Source organism: Diplotaxodon limnothrissa, linkage group LG18 (assembly GCF_057381915.1).
Source record: "Diplotaxodon limnothrissa isolate DT_005_m linkage group LG18, D_limnothrissa_male_GT1.1, whole genome shotgun sequence".
NCBI classification, from domain to species: domain Eukaryota; kingdom Metazoa; phylum Chordata; class Actinopteri; order Cichliformes; family Cichlidae; genus Diplotaxodon; species Diplotaxodon limnothrissa.
This window is the reverse complement of record NC_140613.1, coordinates 24738370-24757726: the sequence shown is the minus strand read 5'-3', so window position 1 is coordinate 24757726 and position 19357 is coordinate 24738370. Positions and strand designations below refer to the sequence as shown.

The following is a 19357-nucleotide window of genomic DNA, read 5'->3' as shown; positions in this document are numbered from 1 at the left end:
GATGAAATTTCACATAAAACTGAAACGACTGCTTTGACCTTGCTACTCACAGTCTGAACATGTATATCAAAAGCGCTCGTTTTAGAGTTATTTAAATTCAGAAAAACAAAAAGAAAAGCTCTTTATGTAACAACAAATGAATAAATTAAACTCTTTTTTTATGCTGAAACAACCAGCGCTGCCTTGATCTCATCTTACATCAAAGTCTACCTGCGTCTGTGTGTGTGTGTGAGCGCCCCCACACATACACTCTCTCTAATCCTCGCACACAGATGTCGGCACACCCATGAATATTTTGAACAGTTCTTTTCGTTTTCTTTCTTTTTCTTTTTTTCAGTTCCAGTTGCAGTGCACTCAGGAAAACCAAACTGGTCTCTATAGCAACAGATGGCTGAATGAGCCGAGGTGCTGTGACCAATGAAGATACACTGAATTAATATGACCTATTTTAACCTCTGTGTACTTTTTAATTGGTAGCAACAATCATTTTTATTCAACATTGATCCCAGCAGATAAAAGCAGCATAAAATAAGATGGCAGGGCGTTGGTGGGAGAACTCATTTAGCCTATTTTCCTGTTAATTTTGCAGTGTTTCCAGCAGTTTTACTCAAGACACAGACAATGTTTGCATAGTTGTGGATCTCAGAAAGGATTTGTGACTTCGGTATGGCCCTAGCCTGCGTGTATGAGGTGTGCAGCCAGGGGAGAAAAGAGAGCGGGCATATGGGAAGGTGAGGCGTGAACCTGGAGAGAAGCACAGATGGAAGATGAGTCATGTGACTTGTGCAGAGTGGCAGGCAGGGACCTGGACGGAGGCCCAGGACGGGCCGTGGCCACGACGCAGTGAAAGTCTTCATCTGCGTGTTTATCTGCAGAAATCTGCCGGACAAATAATCAGTATGACGTCACAGAAGCAGCGCTGGCACGGATCCAAATAAAACCCATTTTTAAAATGGTGTCTGGCTTAGTTTCACACCGGCAAAACCATCACGGGTACATTTCTATTCCCTGGATTGTAGTGCAACATCAAATGTAGCCTCGGGACAGTTTGGCCTCGCTCCACCTGTGATATATGTGCCGACTGCTATCGCCTTCTTGTTTCAAATCTGTTGTCCGGCACTGCTCCAAGTCATTTACGCTGCACTTATTGAACGCATAGCTGACATTATTTATTTAAGGTAGCAACAGATCTGGCTCATCCCTCTGACAAATCTGACACCCATCCAAAACAAACAAAACAAAAAACAAAACAGCATCAGCTGCACAACTGAGGCAAGAAACTATGCTGGGTGCGTACGTTTGGTGTATTAGCAGAACTCAAGTGAAAACTACAGCAGGCTGTTTTTTTTTCTCTTCTCCCAGACTTTTATGCCAAGTGGGTGCTGTTGTTACAATCTGGTCGATGTACGAGTTTATTCTTCACCTAAAAAGATTTGTATAATACTTTGTCTCTTTTAAATGATCTGTATACATCCTTTAATACTGAGATTGCTGAAGGCCTTTGTTGGCACTGATGAGGTTTACCAGCCCTCTGTATTTTTTGTTTTCTTTTTGGCTGACTTTTCAATCAAAATGTCTTCAGGTAACAAGTTATACAAAACAAATGCTATTCGAAAGTTCTCCAAGGAGAGGTTTTTTTTGTGTGTTCCTCTCATTCTCATGCAATAGGGTCTACATAAGGATGCAGGATGCAGTTCTTGTTGTGGTCTAATACCTCTGCGATACATCTAAAAACAGCTTTTCCTTCTCAGCTAAAAGGCAGGCATAACTCTATATTCCAGTCCAAAGCATGTGAGGGGGTTCAAACAAGCTTTGATGCAGCTCCAGGTCCTTGACAAATAGTTTGCTGTGGACTTCTTGTGCTACGTCAGATCCCAGATGTAATATCCGTACCGGCTAATTGCGATAGTCCATTTGAATCATTCAGGAAGAAGAAGCCACGGAGGGGTGGAGGGGGGGGCCAACCATCGGGCTTACTTTCCTATCCATTTACACCCCCCTCCACTTATTTTTTTTCCAAAAGGGAACAATCATATTTTTGTGTGTGCAAACATTTCACTCTCTTATTTTGGCGGTATGACGACGAGCGGCGCCCCTCTCCGCGGCCTCCACATTAGCACTTGGGCATCGTTGGCGTTCGGCCTCCCCAGCGCGTTGGGAGGGATGGGTTCCTGGTAGTTGAGGATGTGCGGTTGCTCCTGGTAGGGGCGGCCCACCAGTGAGGCCCGAGAGCCCAGCGGCATGTCTGGATCCACGGCGATATCCACCCGCATCCGCCACCGCACCGTCTGCAACACTATACGCTCCTGGAAGAGGAGACAGAGCCATCGTGTTAATATGGTCGATGTGCTTGCTGATGATCTTTTAAGACCAAGCTGCTGACACAAAACTAAAACAGCCGTGCTTTCCTCGTGTTCTTTAATAAAATATCTCTTTCAAAAGACAACACATCCTGATTCACATGTTGTGCTGGACTGACTTCTGATGCCGCTGCTACATCAGGAGAGTTGAAGGTAATGATGAGATATTTTGTAACTTTACACCAGACTGGGAAAGTGCAGGAGAAAGTGATTACATCATAGCCAGTGTGAAATGGGAGAGTGGTTTCTGAAGATATACGGCTGTTTTTCTCCCCCCTCCCCCCATCTTATCGTGATGTGGGCCAAAGGCGGGATCGCTGTGTTTCGGGCCTACCTTCGTGACAGAGTTCATGGCCACCAACCAGGTGATGAAACTCTGGTCCCTGGTGATGTGGGTCAGCATGGGTGTGTTGCTGTTGCTGATGGGGACAGCCCAGGTCACACTGGGGTAGAAGTTGTCGTTCATGCTGACCGTCAGACGGGACGGTTTGGATGTAGGGCCGGTGAGGGTGACCGTCTCTGTGGTGTTGCCGTACCAGGGGTAGCTGACACCATCCGAGTCACTGATGGCCTTGACCCGACCCTCTCGCAGTTCTGGTAACTCCCAGCTGGACCTGCAGCAGCGGACAAAAGAGGACACAGAGAAGCAGAGGATGAGAGACTTTGTTTGTGTGTGTGTGTGTGTGTGTGTGTGTGTGTGTGTGTGTGTGTGTGTGTGTGTGTGGCAGTGCCAGGTACAGGGTTTTGGTCTAGATGTGTGTGTGTGAGAGAATCACATGCACACCTTAGAGGCCCACAGTAAGCAAGAGAGGTTTGATGGCGTCTTCTACACACTTACATGCCAATATCGCCATAGGTATTGTAGAACTCCATCTGGGTGCAAGCTTGGATCCAGCCCACCACCCAGGTTTCGTTGCGGGGCACTGGTGGCATCACGACTCCCGCTGAGGCCCTGAAGTAAGGTGTCTTGTAGCGGAGCACAATCGGTGAGTTCTCCTCAATGATGGTGGGACACTGGTCAATAGAGGCGGACACCTCATACACTACAATGTTCTCCCGTCTGATGCGGGGCTTGCATGCGATGCTCTGAATACAGCCCATAGTGCAGGCGACAAGCAGAATGAGCAAAGCCAGAGAAGACGGGAGCCGATGATACCTGGCCAGTATGCACATCAGTCCCCTCAGGGTTCCACCCTTGCCTCAAGAGCAGATCTAATCCTTTAATTGCACATAATCACTGATTGGATAAAGGAAGAAAGGGGCGAGAAGAAGAAGAAAAAAAGCTAGGGGAATAAGCAACAGTCACCATTGATGAAAAATGAAAACTTCCACCATAATATCTTTAGGATGATATGGAGGTGAGACAGCAGTGTTGACTTGGGGGGAAGTATCGCAGATCTTCGCAGCCTCCTCCCCCCGGTCTGCCTGCTGACTGCCGCACTGCCCTTGGCGCTCGTCCCCAGAAACTGCAATCCGGCCTCCCCTGGGCTGCTGCTGCTGCCTCTCCGCCGAGCGTCCGCAGGCTCCTGTGTTCCCCGTCGTGTCCGCACGTCCGGCCGCACGTCGGTGCCCCTTGATCCTGCTGCTCTGCTCCCGGCTCTGCGCTGTCATGTCAAGTGGCGACAGGGCAGCCAGGTGCGTCAGAGGAGGAGGGGGTCTGGATGCCTTTTGTTTGCTCGGCTTTTCCCGTACTAGCCCTACATTCGCGAGGCGCCCTCACAAGCCAGAATCGGGGGTCCTCATCACTTTAAGCCCGCCATGAAAAGGAAGCTTCAGTAAAAAACGAGCGAGGACGATGTCTTACGAAAGCGAGCCACCGGGGCCGCAGAGGGTTATTTTAATGTTTCTCTTTTTTTTCCCTTTCCTCGCAGCGAGTTTCCATTCTTGGGGATGCATGAATGGTGCAATATGAATGGAGGCAGCGAGGCGGCATAAACGTGCAGGCGGGGAAACAGCGACTATACCGTCAGGCTATCGATCTCGTTGTTGCCGCTCAGCCTCACGGGCCGGAGAGCATCCTCTTCCCGCGGAGGGTCGAGTTGTTCGGTTTCGAGGTGCTGATGCTGTGTGGAGGTAGAGGAGGGAGGGGCGTCACCCGACCTCTGCATTGAAAAAAAAAATAACAAGTGCACGCGGGCGTGTCTACGAGCATGCGTCACGCTAGAGTGGGACGCCATTGGTGGATTTGCTCGATAGCGGAAGTAGTGTCGTTTGACATCAACTCTCACTGACACGCATACACCGGCCAGCTCGGCTTATTAATACTATCATTATATATCCATACGTCGCCGGGTCGTACCCGCAGCCGGTGGCGCTAGTTTATGATCGGCCGTTTGTTCGGTAACTTGTCGCAGAAGGTCCCGAGTTTGCTGTACCGGGTGTCGCTGGTGATGAAGCCGCAGGTTGTATTCGTGCTGGGCGGGCCTGGCGCCGGCAAAGGAACTCAGTGCTCCAAAATCGTGGAGGTATGAGAGAAAGGGCAATGAAAACGGCCCTCTTCATCGAGCAGTGTTGTGAATGACGTGGTGCAAATGTGGTTCAGGGGGATATGCCTCTTTTTTTTTTATTGTTGCGACTTCAGTAGGATCTTTTATTATAGGATAGTATCCCAGTTTTCTGTCACTTCCGGTTGTCCTCTAAAACGAACCTGTGCGTTAGCCAGGCAGCTAGCTTGTTCACCTCACAGGATATCCAGATTAAGTGCCGAAAGAGAAGCAGGAGCTATATTTTAATATATTTATTTCTTCAAGGAGACTCGATGACAATAATTCTTCACAATTGAGTGAGAGCAGCAAAGAATAAGGTATTTGTGGAGTCCTGCGACTGGATGAATGGGCTAAATAATACCTGTTTACGTAGAACAAACAGGAGATAGTGTATTGACTTTTCTTCAGTGCTGTCATCCTATCTGTGCAGATGGGGTTATGTAATGTCAGTGCGAGTCTGGAGTGCACTTGGCCACACTAGCCTTGACTTTGAACGATCAGAAACAAATAATGACATAGACATAGACAGGTATTGGACAAGGAACTAATCACCCCATCCTGCTGATAAGGCAAGGCACACGTCAACACATGTCAGTAATATCTGTTGTCAGGAATGTAGTAAGAAAACATTTTTTAAAAGAATCAAAGTATTGGGGGAAAGAGGCTGTTGTATATTACTGGAAGTTTTCTTTAACCCATAATTTATTTGTTCAGTCGGGCCAGAACAAAAAGTTATTTTATTTATTTCATCAGATCATCCTGAAAGTCAGCAAAGCAAAGCCAGGACTCGTAATGAGGCTGCTGCTTTGATGTTTGTCTGAAGCTCCTGAAGCTGCAGCTCTACTGGGGGCCGCCGTGGATTCTTTGATGTGTGTTTGGCAGACACAGCTTCTTTGAGAGAGAGACTTTATAGCTACCCTTGTTCACGGATGTTACTGGGTGTTGGCTGCCATGCTTCAAGTGCAGCGATCGGGCCTTGTGGCAGCTAGAGGCATAGAGGCTCCTTTCATTCAGGACTGACTCTTTTTTTCTGCTCAGCCTGCGAGTTAGAAAGATTTATGCTGTCTGTAAAGGCTGTCGCAGTGTTCACAGAAATGTACACACCTGGAAAATAGTTTTCGATTCTCATCACTGTTACTTGATTCAATTTAGAAATTTGTGTGTTTCTTAGAGTTATGGCTACACCCATTTGTCAGCTGGGGATTTACTCAGGGAAGAGCGAGCCAGAGAAGAGTCAGAGTTTGGACAGCTCATTGCCAACTACATCAAAGAGGGCAAAATCGTCCCAGTGGAGATCACCATCAACTTACTCAGGAAGGTGTGTATTCAATACAGGTTGTAAATCTGGTTCGCCTGGAAAGAGATCCTGCAGGTCAGACCTGTTTTCAACTACACTTTTACACTATTTGTTCAAACAAAAAAAATTCTACAAAACTGAGTTTTAACTTTTAATATTTAAATTTTTCTCCAAAACCCCGACTTTGATTCTGACATTTTAGTCATTTGAATGTAATGTGAATGATTTCTTTCTGTTTATCATTCAGGTTATACTGCTTTGTTTTTCTAAACTAAAGAGACAAAAATGTATTGTAGTTGTATGTTAGATACCTTCTGCTAGAGTTTACTGGTAGTGTTTCAGAATCACTTTCTTGGATGACTGTGGTCTGTTTGCTGCACTGAGAGACTAATTTTAATTTTAAGTATGTCAGCATCATGATATGAACTGTTACAGATGCAAAAAAAAAATCTCAAATGCAAAATATTTCCTGTTTGTTCTTCCCGTTTTGTTAGGCCATGGAAGCGACGATGAAGGAAAACGAGAATAAGTTCCGGTTTCTCATCGATGGTTTCCCCCGAAACGAGGACAACCTTCAGGGGTGGAATAGTGTCATGGATGGAAAAGCTGATGTTAAATTTGTGCTTTTCTTTGACTGCAGCAATGAGGTAAGTCATGGACCTTTTATTGTCCATTTCACAGCAGGGATTGCTGTTTAAATGAGGATACAGAGAAATCATTTAACATTTATTTGCTTCATTCTCATCTTCTGTATTGCTACCACCTGCTGAAGTAGAGTGATGTCAAATTGTTGTGTAGTCACCCACAAAACTAAAGTGTAAAAAGAGCATGTTCTTACATCTGGCAAATCATCTTAAGTTTTTAGATTTCAGTGGGGGAAAAACATCCTGGAATTAAAAGTTCTTAAAAGTACTTTTGGTGGAAATGTGGTTCTGCTGTGCTGAGCTGATGTTTTGCGAGTTATTTTGCACTGATTTTGACTCTTCTGTCTGCAGGTTTGCATCAACAGATGTCTAGAAAGAGGAAAGAGCAGTGGGCGAACAGATGACAACAGGGAGAGCCTGGAGAAAAGGTGCAGTTCTCTACTGAGGAACTAATATCTGGAGTCAGACCTTTAATCTGTTTTAATTTAATAATATACCACTGAGTCGTCCATTTCCTGTGTTCGTTTTTTCCCCTCTATAGGAAAAACATGCATGTCTGATCACTATAGATTTGTCTGCCCCATTTAACTTACTGGTGGATACCTGCACAAATGTTTTTGACCTAATTTATGTCTGCTTGGAGTCCCTTGTGTCATCTGACCCCAATAACATGCCATATTTTTCTTCATTGCAGAATCCAAACCTACCTGCAGTCTACACGACCAATCATTGATCTGTATGAGAAACAAGGCAAGGTGCACACTATAGATGCTTCTCGCTCAGTGGATGAGGTGAGTAAACAGCGTCGGCTGCAGGAAAACATTCAGGAATGCCTCCCATAGAGGCCAGTTAAGGCCAGTTAAGGCAAACAAGCCCTGATATATGAGAGAGATTATGTGAAGAATGCTACTTGTAGATTCAGTCCCCCATCATGCACCCAGGATGTTTTCAAGTTGTAATTTTTCACATTTTAGATCGAATGCTGTTGGGATTGTCGGGGGGAACTGGTAGTTTGGGCAAACAGGTATTTTGACAGGTTTTCGTGCCAAGGCTGCCATCATATGGTGGTTGTGATGTTCAGTAAATCCACCAATCTCCCTTTCAGGCTCATTTCCTTGTGCACCTCTGCATCACTATTTTTAGATAAGGCCTCTTCTGCAGTTTCACATTGGGCCCAAAGTTTCCCAGAGAAAATCATCGCTGGTGATGAGAGCTTATCTCATCACTTCTCACTCAACTTTTCAGAGGAGGAATCTTTCATCCCAGCGTTTTCTATTCTCCTGTCGTAAACATTTAACACCGTCTCACAGCAGTTCATGAAATAGTCATGACCTTTAGTCTACTAATTCATTTCCCTAGACACAAATCTTACACTTTTTTCACGCACGCACAAATTTCCAAACAGTGTTTTGGTGTACCCGTGTCCATGCGCACAAAATGACCTTTTTCCACTTTTAAAAGTGGAAGAAGAAAAAAGTGCTGGAGCAAGTTATTTGTTATTTCTCATGCTACAAACCCAAATCTGAGTCACACTAATTAGAGAGTTTAAGACATTTTAGGGTTTTTTTTTAATAACTAAATTTTTTTTAGAATTATTTGAATATACATTAGCCCTTTGACAGACTGGCCACCTGTCCTGGGTTTACCTGGCATGTCTGTCATTTACTGCATCCAAAGATTTGTTACCCATGTGACATCATCCACTTTTATCTGCCACTCGGACACACTTGACGGACATCCAGCACTCATCGCAGACACAAAAGTGCCCATAAAATGACTTGTGGTGTGCCCCAAGGGTCGGTTTTAGGCCCTGTACTTTTTAATTTGTATATGCTCCCTCTTGGCGGTGTCATCAGAAGGCATGGAGTGAACTTCCACAGTTACGCTGATGTTGTACATCTACGTGTCTCCTGATGACACCAGACCAATGGATGCCCTTTTTAACTGTATTCTAGATATAAAATCTTGGATGGCAGAAAACTTTTTACAGCTTAACCAGGACAAAACTGAAGTTTTAATCGTCGGTCCTGAGGCTCAGAGAGTCTAAATTACAGGCATTTTCACTATGTCCTTCACTACAAGTGAAAAACCTGGGTGTTATTTCCGACTCTGAGCTTGGTTTTATCCCACATATTAAACATGTAACCAAAATTGGATTTTATCATCTAAAGAATATAGCCAGAGTCCCGCCTATTCTCTCTCGGGCCAACATGGAGATGCTGATGCATGCTTTTATTACCAGTCGCATTGATTACTGTAATGCCCTGCTCTCTGGTCTCCCCAAAAAGAATATTCCACCTTTACAACTTTTACAAAACTCTGCAGCTCGTGTGCTGACGAAGACCAGAGGGCGGGCCCACATTACACCGGTTTTAGAATCGCTGCATTGGCTCCCCGTGTGTTTCAGGATCGATTTTAAAGTTCTTTTATTGGTTTTTAAATGTCTTAATGGTCTCGGGCCTTCTTATCTCTCAGATCTGCTTTTACCATACGAACCCTCGCGGACCCTGAGGTCCTCTGGTACTGGCCTTTTGATTGTTCCTAAAGTCAGGACACATACTCACGGAGAGGCAGCTTTTCAGTGGTATGGTCCTCGTCTGTGGAACAGCCTGCCGGAGGAGCTCAGGGCCGCAGAGAACGTACATGTTTTTAAGAACAGGCTCAAGACCCACCTTTTTAATTTAGCTTTTACTTAGCGTTTATTTATTCTATGTTATCCTGTTAATCTATTTATATTATTAAATTAGGTTCTACATAATATTTATTGTATTTTATCTTTTTATTCTGTATATACTATTATTAGGTCATATCTCCAGTGTTTCCTCGGAGGGGGCTCTCTGCACCGGGGTTGTGATCGACCGTGGCTGCTGTGGCTCTTCTCAGCCTGGCTGGGGGGCTTCTTTGCCTCCCTCCTGCTGTGTGCCCAGCCTGGAGGCTGCGGTCTGTGACCAGCTCCCGGTGCAGACGGCTCCCTGTTATAGTGTTTCCTCACCTGGCTCATGTGTGCCCAGCCTAATTTTGCCCAATTTTACTTTTCGAGTGTAAATGTGTGTGTGTGGGGGGGGGGCGTGTATCCATGACCGCTTATGTTAATGAGAGTGTGGGGAGTGAAATGGAGGGCGGGATGGGGTGGGCTGCTTTTAACCATGTAAAGCACTTTGTGCTGCATTTCTGTATGAAAAGTGCTTTATAAATAAAGATTGATTGATTGATTGAAGTATTCGGAACAGCCGCTCAGGCATGTCAAAGAGGCGACCTTTACTGGATTTCCAGTTTTTATTGAGTTTTTGTTGCACCTGTCATTTAAAAACAGTAATACATAGCCACGGACGGCGAGATAAGCTTCACCTGCAGCTCTTCCAGTAGTTCAGGCTTTCTAACACGTTGCTTTTTGTCTATTCCAGGTGTTCGCTGATGTGAAAGCCATCCTAGACAAAGAGGGTTGAGTTTCGCCAACTGCCAACATTCATTTATCTTTTATATTTCTTTTTATCAACTGCATTTACACTATAATAAGTTTATATGTTCATTCATATGACTTTTTACATTTGGTTAATTTTGACTTTGTAAACGCTGTACTGTTTATTTGTGAGGATGTAAAATGTGTATGAATGTGGAGGTAGCAATGGCAAGCGGCTACTTGTGATGAACTAGTTATTATTCAGAAGAGCTCACAGTGTAGTCTTTCCTCATAGTCTGAGGCCTCAGCTTAGAGACACACTTCTTTTGTCAAAGGCACTCGCAGCACTGAAAGTCTAAGAAAAACTGTACGTATGACAAATGTTTTCAGGGGCATTGATAGAAGCTATCTCGCTCTTGATAAAAAATGTTTGATCTGATGACAAGGAAGGAGTTAAGTCTGTACTGAACCACATATAGCCTCTCTGCCATCCAAATAAAATGAATACAACATCCATCTCATGTTTACTGGACAGCACTACAGCATGAACACTCGCTTTTGTGCCGTGTGTCAGTATCTGCTACATGTTCCTATGATAAGCTTCAATTTGGCGATGAATGCCCACATTATTATTCCAGAATGCGCGTCATCACGCCTATGCGAGCTGGGATTAGTGATAGTGAAAATGAAGATTAGGTGAAGTTAAGTATGCGCTGTGTACGTTTGTAAGTTCTTTTAAAAGTCCGTCTCTTTTGTGTTACCTCTGTCGACACCGCAGTGGATTTTAAAACCAATCAATATGTGACTGAAATGCCGGGTCCAAAGTAAAGCACATAGTTTTAAATACAAGAATTGTTTTTAGTACTTGGATGAAAATACTGTAGAACAAATGGATAAATATGTTTTCCCCTTGAGACCCTCTCCAAGGCCTTTGCTGCAGCTGCCTTCAGTTACTGCTTGATTGCGAGTTTGTCCTTAAACATCATCTGCTGGGTTGAAAATCAGGTGACTGACTTGACCATTGAAGAATATCTGATTTCTTTACCTTAAGAAACTCTTTGAGTTACTTTGGCAGAATGCTTCTGAGTCATCATCCATTTCAAACGCTGCCTGGTGAGTTTGAAAGAATTAACCAAAATGGTCCCTGGCAGCTCACACAATAGTGTTGTCTATACAATATTTGTCTGAATCTGCGCAGAGAGTATAGCCCTGAACACTTTGTTTTTCATCCTGCTGCTTCTATCAGCAGTCACATCATCATAAACACTAGTGAGCCGGTTCCACTGGCAGCCATTCATCCGCATGTCACAATACTGCCTCCACATATAATGAGGTGAGCTTCAGATCAGATGAGCCGTTTCTCCCCTTCTCCACACGTCTCTCTTCCCATCATTCTGGTACAAGTTCATCTTGGTTTCATCTGTCCAAAGATTCTCTGATGTTTTCTGGAAAAGTCTAATCTGGCTTTCTTGTTCTTGAGTGTAACCAGTAGTTTCAGCCTCACTGTAAACCCTCTGTATTTACATCCGTGAAGGTTCCTCATGATTGTAGACCTCGACACTGATACACTCATCTCCTCAAGAGTGTTCTTGACTTGGTTAAATACGCCCAATTACAGCGTCGTTCACTTTAATCAACATTTCTTTTTGACATTCATCATATTGTGAGTTTCAATTAAAAGATACCAAATGCATGGAATAATCATGAAACTGGCGTCACCAGGCCAGGAAACTGCACCTCCAGTTAATTTTAAGCCTCTGAATGTGGCTGTAATTCCTGATTAGACCCCTTGGATTAAAGATGAAAGTCTACACTTTTATTTAAAATTATATGCCACCTTTGTGACAGTGAACAGATGCAAAACATTTTTTTAAAAAGTGTCATTGTCCAACAGTGTATGTATCTGACTGGATGTAGTTTGTAGACAAGCCACAGCTCCTCGTTTCCATCCTAATAAACCAGCAGGTGGCGCCAAACATCACAGTATATGCTCGGTGAAGTGCAATTTTCATAATATGTCTGTTTTAATATGTCATAAAGAAAAGCTGATGAAGTAAAGAAAAGAAAAGAAAAAAAGAAACTAGTTTGTGTTATTGTTTGGAATTTCACTAACTGAGTAAAAACATAGAAAAGGGTGCTGGCAGCGTTTGTCCTGTGATATTTCTGGAGCTTTGTCTTTTAATTGTTTATCTTTTACTGAACTGATGTAGTAATCAAAGCATGTGCGTCTCTGTCAGTAAGAAGAATATGTACCTTCAAATGTACATACATATCTCAGCATTTCATTTAGCCATTGCATTATTGGTCTTCATAGGAACTGATTCCCTCCGTCACTAATTTTTTTTAAAACAAATATAAGCTGACAACAAAGACTAAGTAAGAGCCAGAGATGAGGTTTGATATATACTCTACATTTCCCATGTCTACAATATTCAGTTATGAATTTTAAATGCTGGGATGACTCATTGCTTGAATCATGTTTCTTAAAAATAATGAAAACAAATGCTGCATTGTGTGCTATATAATAAACATTTTATTTTTGTGTTTGTAATAAAATCTGTAGTTACAGACATTTGCTTACATATTACTAATATTCCTGAGTGTTTTAGCTTGAGGCCTGGTGTCTGCATTTAAAGAGCTACACATTACAGAACAGAAGCTTTCAAAAAAAACAGTACCTTGACATGCTTTCACATAATAACAGGGCAAAGTACCAAATGCGAAACGGGAAATGCATCACAGAAGCAGTTCACTGCAGCAGTCGTATTGTTGACAGTAAAATGCCTTAATGGGCAGTCAGAGAAAGCAGCTAGCAGAAACGTGTGACTGTAAGGCACTAATGATTCAACTGGTTAGTCAGATTGAACTATGACACACAAGGTAAAAAGATTATCAAAGTTTAATGATCCTGCTGAGAAAAACGGATCAATGCAGAACCAAATGCAAAAGAATTCAGCCAAGAAAAATAAAAAAATATATATAAATAAGAATGCAAGTGCTGAGAACTGATTTTAACAAGCTTTTTTGACATGTTAAGTAGAAATACGTGAATAAAAGTAAGAAAATATATGAATTACAGCATCATGTGCATGTGCAAAACAACAACATTAAACCAGAAATGAAAAGGGGAAACTGTACAATACAATAAAAACATTTGCTTAAATGACTGACGAGCTATGCTTATTGCAATAAGTACCACAACCTATGACACAACAAAACAACAATTCCTGGTGTTACTGACAGTCAGTAAAGCTTACTGCATTAAGAAAAATGTAAATATATTCGTACTCTGCCAGCAGATGGCAATCTTAAAATATATATATTATCTTATTTACAGGCAAGCCTTGGCAAACAAACAAATAACAGCGTAAGACTGCAAAAGACCACATTAACGGGCGAAGTCATATCTACAGCTGAAGCACAAGTGTAACAGTGATTCTCAATGTGTACGAAAAGGAGAGCTGTCCTTCAATTCAGACACTGTGTTGAGTGATTTGCCAAAAAAGAAATTTTAAATTCACATAAAAAAAAAAAAGTACATTCTGTCGTTAAACATTCACAAAGAACTTACATAAAGTATGTGCATCACGTACAAATACGTAAAGGGCAACACAAATTCCTGGTTGTGTTTAGAAAAAAAAATAGAATTTTTGACGGCATGCCGGCTGGTGAAAGAAAAAAGTTGGGGGTTTTTTTTGGGGGGGGGGGGAGATGAAGGTCTGCAGCACGCTCAGCAGGAGTTCGCCAGGCCTGTAAGGATGTTGCCAGGAGACCTGCGATACTGAGCCTTGGTGTTAGTGACGGCCCCGTGCTTCTGTCGCAGGTGAAGCCTCAGCTGACTCTTGTGTCTGAAGTGGAGGTCACATTTTTCACACTAAAGTAAAGGAGAAATAAAAGCATTATTTAGAATCCCTGTTTATAAATGGACAGCTCAGATCAGCTAGCTCTTTCGAGGATTACCAGTCAGGAATTATAACTATTGACAGGCATATGGATCACCGGCATGATGGGATTACTCTGTTTTTAGCCAGCAGACACGTTGGATAAAGAGGGGAGGGTGATTAGGAAGCTTACATGATAAGGCTTCTCTCCTGTATGAATGCGCATGTGGCTCTTGAGTGTCTGAAGGTGACGGAAGTGCGTTCCGCAGATCTCACAAGGGTACGGTTTCTCCCCCGTGTGAATTAACACATGTGCACGAAGGTGGGCCACCTGCGGGAGAAAATGACTAATGTTAATAATGAGGCTACACTTGAAATTTTTCCTAAAGATGAGAAGGTGTTTTTTTTGGGGGGGGGGGGTTCTTCTCCTCACCTGGACAAATCGGGACCCACACGTTTCGCACTTGTATGGCTTTTCTCCAGAGTGGATACGAGTATGAGTCTTGAGATTGGCTGGCCGGTTAAACTGAGCTCCGCAGATGTTGCAGTGGTATGGCTTTGCACCTGGAGGTTAAGGAAAGCAGGTGAATACAACAACTCCCTTCCTTGAGTTCTGAAAATGAGGCAGAGCCTGCAGTGACTCTTACCTGTGTGAACAGTCTTATGGCTGGCCAGGTTGCCCTTGTAGCGGAAGGCAGCCTGGCAGCAGTCACACTTGTATGGCTTGTCGCTGTGGACCTGGGCCATGTGCTCTTTGAGAGAATCTTCGTCTGAGAACTTTGAGTCGCACCCGTTGCAGATGTAACTGTTGTTTTCTGCAAAAAGAAGTAGAAATAAATGAAAATGTGACTAACAATGACACAAAATCAGATCAAAAGGCTTCTTAGAGCTTAAAGACAAGCTAACAGTTTAATATTTGTGCGTTCCTCTTACCACAGCTGGAGGTGGAATAATCCGAGTGTAGCTTGGTGGAGTCATCTTTGCTGTATGAGTCAGGAGACAGGTGGCCTGCTTCCATACACTGAGGGCTGTCGCAGCCACATGTGGAGCATCTGTTGTTGCTGCAATGAGGAAGACGAGCAACATTAGTATGAAGTTACTTTAAGCTCCTTAACGTCATAAAGCGCTGATTTCACATTAGATCTGTCTGTGAGCTGCACTTTTACCTGACACTGCTGCAGCTTGTGCTGTCCACACTCTGAGACCTGGGACTTTCTTCTTGATGGTCACCAGCTCCTTCTTCTGCCTGGGCATCGCTGTGTCCTCCTGCCTCACTGCTCTTGCCAGGGCTTGGTGTAGGGGACATGGCGCCGGTAGCATTAGCGTTGTTTCCTTGAGCCTCCTTTTCATTCCCATCCGAAGTCTGGTTCATAACGATGAACTTGTACTTCTTCCAGTTGCGGGCCTTCATATCTTTGGGGCAGTCCGATTGCCACTTGAGGCTCATGCTTGCATTTCTGCTGCTGCTCGACTCAGTGGGTGAGTTTGGCTGGCAGTCAGATCTAAGGGGGCTCTGGGGGCTGCAAATGACACCTTTGTTAAAGCCTGGGGACGTTCTTACACAGTTGGTTTGTGGGTGCTGAATGCTGTCTTCCTCCATTGGAGGAACAGGTCCTTGAAAGCTGCTGTGAGCTACTGCCGGGCGGATGATACTGGGGAGGTAACCGACATGGGATGGGAGTGAGTGGGAGATAATGGCATTGGACTCATTGTGAGCCATGTTGGTGGTGGGTACTAGTGAGCATCTAATGTTCGGAGAACCTTCTAATTTCTCAGCAGCAATACAGACGTCACCATAGACGTGATAGGAGCCAGACGTGTTGATCCCCCTGAAAACACTGGGCATGTAGCCTCTGGACTCGTGAGGAAGGGGCATGTTTGGTGTACAGTTGTTTACATAGTCGGGCCTTAAAGCAGAGATTTCTTCAGCCAGATGTAATGAGTTCCTCTGTATCTCTTCACTCTGCACGCTCCTGTAAAAACACATTCATCTCTAAGTCAGATCTCTTTAGTTTTTCCCCCAAGACAAGGCATTTTCTTTTATTTATTTTTTAGGTTTTTACCTGGACTTAATGAATCTGTGGCAAGTGTTGGCCACGTGTTCCATCTGGAGGTAGATGGCTGTATTCAGGGTGGTCACGACCACAGTGTCGTTAAGGTTCAGACAGGATGTGTACATGAAATCTAGAAGGATGGAGAAAGCCTTGGGGTCTACTTTGGGGTCTAAGCTGATGGCACTGAGGTTTGCATTCTCAGGATCCATGAACACGGAATAAAAGAAGCCACTGTAAAACAGAAAGAGAGATAGTTTGGTATGAGCTACGAAACCAAATTTCCCAATTCCAACTTATTCACTATAAATAATGACATAGTAGTTACATATATAGTCTTGTGTTGGTGAACTCGAGTCAGATCTTTTGACAGTGTATACCTGCAAGCCACCAGGATGGCCTTGTGAGCTCGGAAAAGCTGTCCGTCCACCTGTATGGACACATCGGTGAGGATGTTCCTGCTGCGCAGGCGGTTGAAGTTGAGCAGGACGTCGCCTGCATGGCGTGTGAACTGAATGCAGTCGTCTGCAGTCGTGGCCATGCTGTCATAACCTGTGCAAAAGTTGTAAAGGGTGTGATCAATATGGAAAACTCTACAACTGACCCACTGTGGGCTGAATGTAGGAAGAAAAAACAAACAAACAAACAAGGTGAAAATACAGTTACACGATTTTATTGGTATGAACGTTTCAATTATTCCACAAATAAAAACCTGGAGTGACAGAAAATTTTAATTGGTTCAAAACATGCTGCTGCTGTTCAGTATGAGCCACGTAGCTTCAAAACAAACTTCAAACCAAAACAGTAACAACGTTAGGACAAAAGGAGGCGCCATTGCAAAGAGAAACGCAAATAAGGGAGGCTCACTAAACCTTTACAGCCCTGCTCTGACAATAATTGAGCCTATATGACGGTGATATTACAGAGTACAACCTCTAATCAGCATTTCAACATATTATGGAAAACAGCCGCACTGCTTCACTGGGTCAATGTCAACACAAGCTTCTGTCAAGTGGCAGCAAATCTTGACCGCGGGAAATAAAGCGCAAACATAAGACAGTAAAACCGGTGACTTAGTGTGTCCGTGTCGCAAGTGTTTAACTCGTCTCGTCTTTCCGCTGCAGCGGCACAGCGTGTGGACAAACACAGCAAACTATCTGCTGGCAGCCCACAGTCCGTGAGCGCGTTTGACGTTGAGCACATTCCGTCCCGGCTGCTCAGATTAGGTTGCCAGCGCGCACAGAGAGGTTTCCTGTTCCCCGATTTAACTGCAATTCATCTCCTTTAACCCATTAACATTCACTCCCCCTCACCCCACCCAAACAGTTGTTTCTAAACCTTCGCAGTTTCAGACTAAACCGAGGCGGCATGATTTCGTAGGATGTGATTTCAAGGAGTGGCGGCTGAGTAATCTCGCTGCTGTGCGTTAAAGCCGAGCAGGTCAGCGCGAGCCCTGTCAAGTATGGAAATACTACTCAGCTGTCATGTCCGAAGGGCTGTCGCGAAGTTTCGTAATATGTTTTCATTGTGTTTAAACACCGATTGCGGAGTTAGAACTGATGGTTTACGAATCAAAGATCAAAAAAAGTAGTCGGCTCAGTTTGAAGGGCACAATTAAACAAGTGAAAATAGTGTCGACAAAAGAAATACGCAGAGGAAATCTAGATGTTGACTGAACTAGTCCGACCGGTCCTGTTGCGCCACTGTTTCCCGGTTGATATGTAACCTCGATCATGTGAAAGGGTGGTATCAACTAAACAGCTTTTTTAAAATAATAATAAATAATAACACAATAAGACAAACAGGCCTCGTGAGCTGGAATAAACACATAAAAGGAAAGTTTAAGACCGTCTTTACTAACTATCCCATCTGAACAGCTACCACGGCTCACATCGTTTACTTCACTCCTGGCTAACGGAGCCATAAAACCTTCGCAATAATGAAAATAAGTGGCACAGAAATTAAAGGAGAAAGAAAGACATAGAGGCGAGGAAGCCACACGAGCATCTGCTACTTCTCTACACTTCTGAGGGTAATGCTGAGAAAATAGGAAGGGAAAAAAAGTCACCTTGTAAAAGTTTCCTCGAAACTCTGTGCATCACTAGTTCTGAGAATCCAGTTCTGAGAATCCAGTTCTAAGAAACAGAGCGGCTCAATTCTCGGAATTTCAACACAGGGCCGTACCATCCTCCGAGCAGCGGAGGAGCTGCTCTCCGCCGCCGGCGGCCTTTCAGCCGTGGGCCCGCAGCACTGCGGGGAGTAACCGACATTTGATCAATAAACGCCGGGATTAAAACACAGCTGTGGGGTTATTAAAGCCCGTGTCAAAAATCGCAATTTTTAATGTGTTTTTTTATTTCCCGTCTGACTTCGCATCCCCCGCGAAGTGGATCAGTCCAAGTACAAGGTCAGCTGACCGAGTTATAAATACCGAGGGGAACATGAGCGCCTGCTGTAGCTCTAAAACCCTCCCATACGCCTAAGAAGAGTTTAGATGTCATCTCACACCCAAATAATTCAAACGCTAATAGCGGCTTACTTGTTTGTTTTGTTGTTGTTTTTAACACGTGGGTTTCATTTCACACTCGGCTTGCCCTAAAAATGCCTTTCCATCGCTGGTTAAACTCGATTAAGATCACTTCAAACTGAAGCATTTTCTTTTGATCTAGTAGAAAAGTTCTACTGATTATTTGTTCATGTGTTAGAGATCATAACCAAAACGCGATCTCACATCATACACACATTTTGTGTGAAGAATCGCACAAACACTGCCTACTATAAAGGCCTACTTTAGTGTCACACATGGGCTGTCTAAAGCGATGCATGTGCATGTGTACAGCCCTCAACTCTCCACAAGGCTGAGATACACTCGTCTGTGTTCCAACCACTTCCTGTCTCACCATCAGCAGCTGCATTTTAATCTGGTTTACACTCAGAACACCCCGGGGACTAATCGATGAGTCAACAGATCTTGAACTAATTGATAATTATTGTGCAACAAAGTTCCTGAATAGGTCCTGAACTGTTTTGAAAGTCTGAAGATATTAACGTCACGGTATGAAAATTATGAACAGACTGCGGTAAAGTTTATGGCATGTTCCTAGATGCACATGCCAGAGGTGTGGACTCGAGTCACATGACTTGGACTCGAGTCAGACTCGAGTCATTAATTTTATGACTTTAGACTTGACTTGAAAAAATGTTCTAAGACTTGTGACTTGACTTGGACTTTTACACC

The 19357-nt window shown here is 43.8% G+C and overlaps 3 protein-coding genes across 3 annotated transcripts; 1 reads left to right on the top strand and 2 right to left on the bottom strand.

Annotated features, from left to right (window-relative positions):
* Positions 1 to 2063: 2063 nt before the first annotated feature.
* Positions 2064 to 3533, bottom strand: fam78ba (family with sequence similarity 78 member Ba). Its single transcript, XM_085378206.1, has 3 exons — positions 3199 to 3533; positions 2695 to 2974; positions 2064 to 2306 (listed from the first exon to the last, which is right to left on the bottom strand). The coding sequence occupies exons 1-3, from the start codon at positions 3531 to 3533 to the stop codon at positions 2064 to 2066; spliced, it is 858 nt and encodes a 285-aa protein (XP_085234332.1).
* Positions 3534 to 4585: 1052 nt separating this feature from the next.
* Positions 4586 to 10692, top strand: cmpk1 (cytidine/uridine monophosphate kinase 1). The gene is made up of 6 exons (XM_085378244.1): positions 4586 to 4825; positions 6018 to 6164; positions 6638 to 6790; positions 7139 to 7215; positions 7482 to 7578; positions 10192 to 10692. Exons 1-6 carry the CDS (start codon positions 4682 to 4684, stop codon positions 10231 to 10233), a joined length of 660 nt encoding a protein of 219 aa, XP_085234370.1. The 5' UTR covers positions 4586 to 4681; the 3' UTR covers positions 10234 to 10692.
* A 2015-nt stretch (positions 10693 to 12707) lies between these two features.
* On the bottom strand, positions 12708 to 18239 carry bcl6ab (BCL6A transcription repressor b). The gene is made up of 9 exons (XM_085377109.1): positions 18188 to 18239; positions 16500 to 16671; positions 16132 to 16353; positions 15235 to 16041; positions 15002 to 15129; positions 14716 to 14883; positions 14502 to 14632; positions 14262 to 14399; positions 12708 to 14061 (listed from the first exon to the last, which is right to left on the bottom strand). Exons 1-9 carry the CDS (start codon positions 18216 to 18218, stop codon positions 13918 to 13920), a joined length of 1941 nt encoding a protein of 646 aa, XP_085233235.1. The 5' UTR covers positions 18219 to 18239; the 3' UTR covers positions 12708 to 13917.
* Positions 18240 to 19357: the final 1118 nt, after the last annotated feature.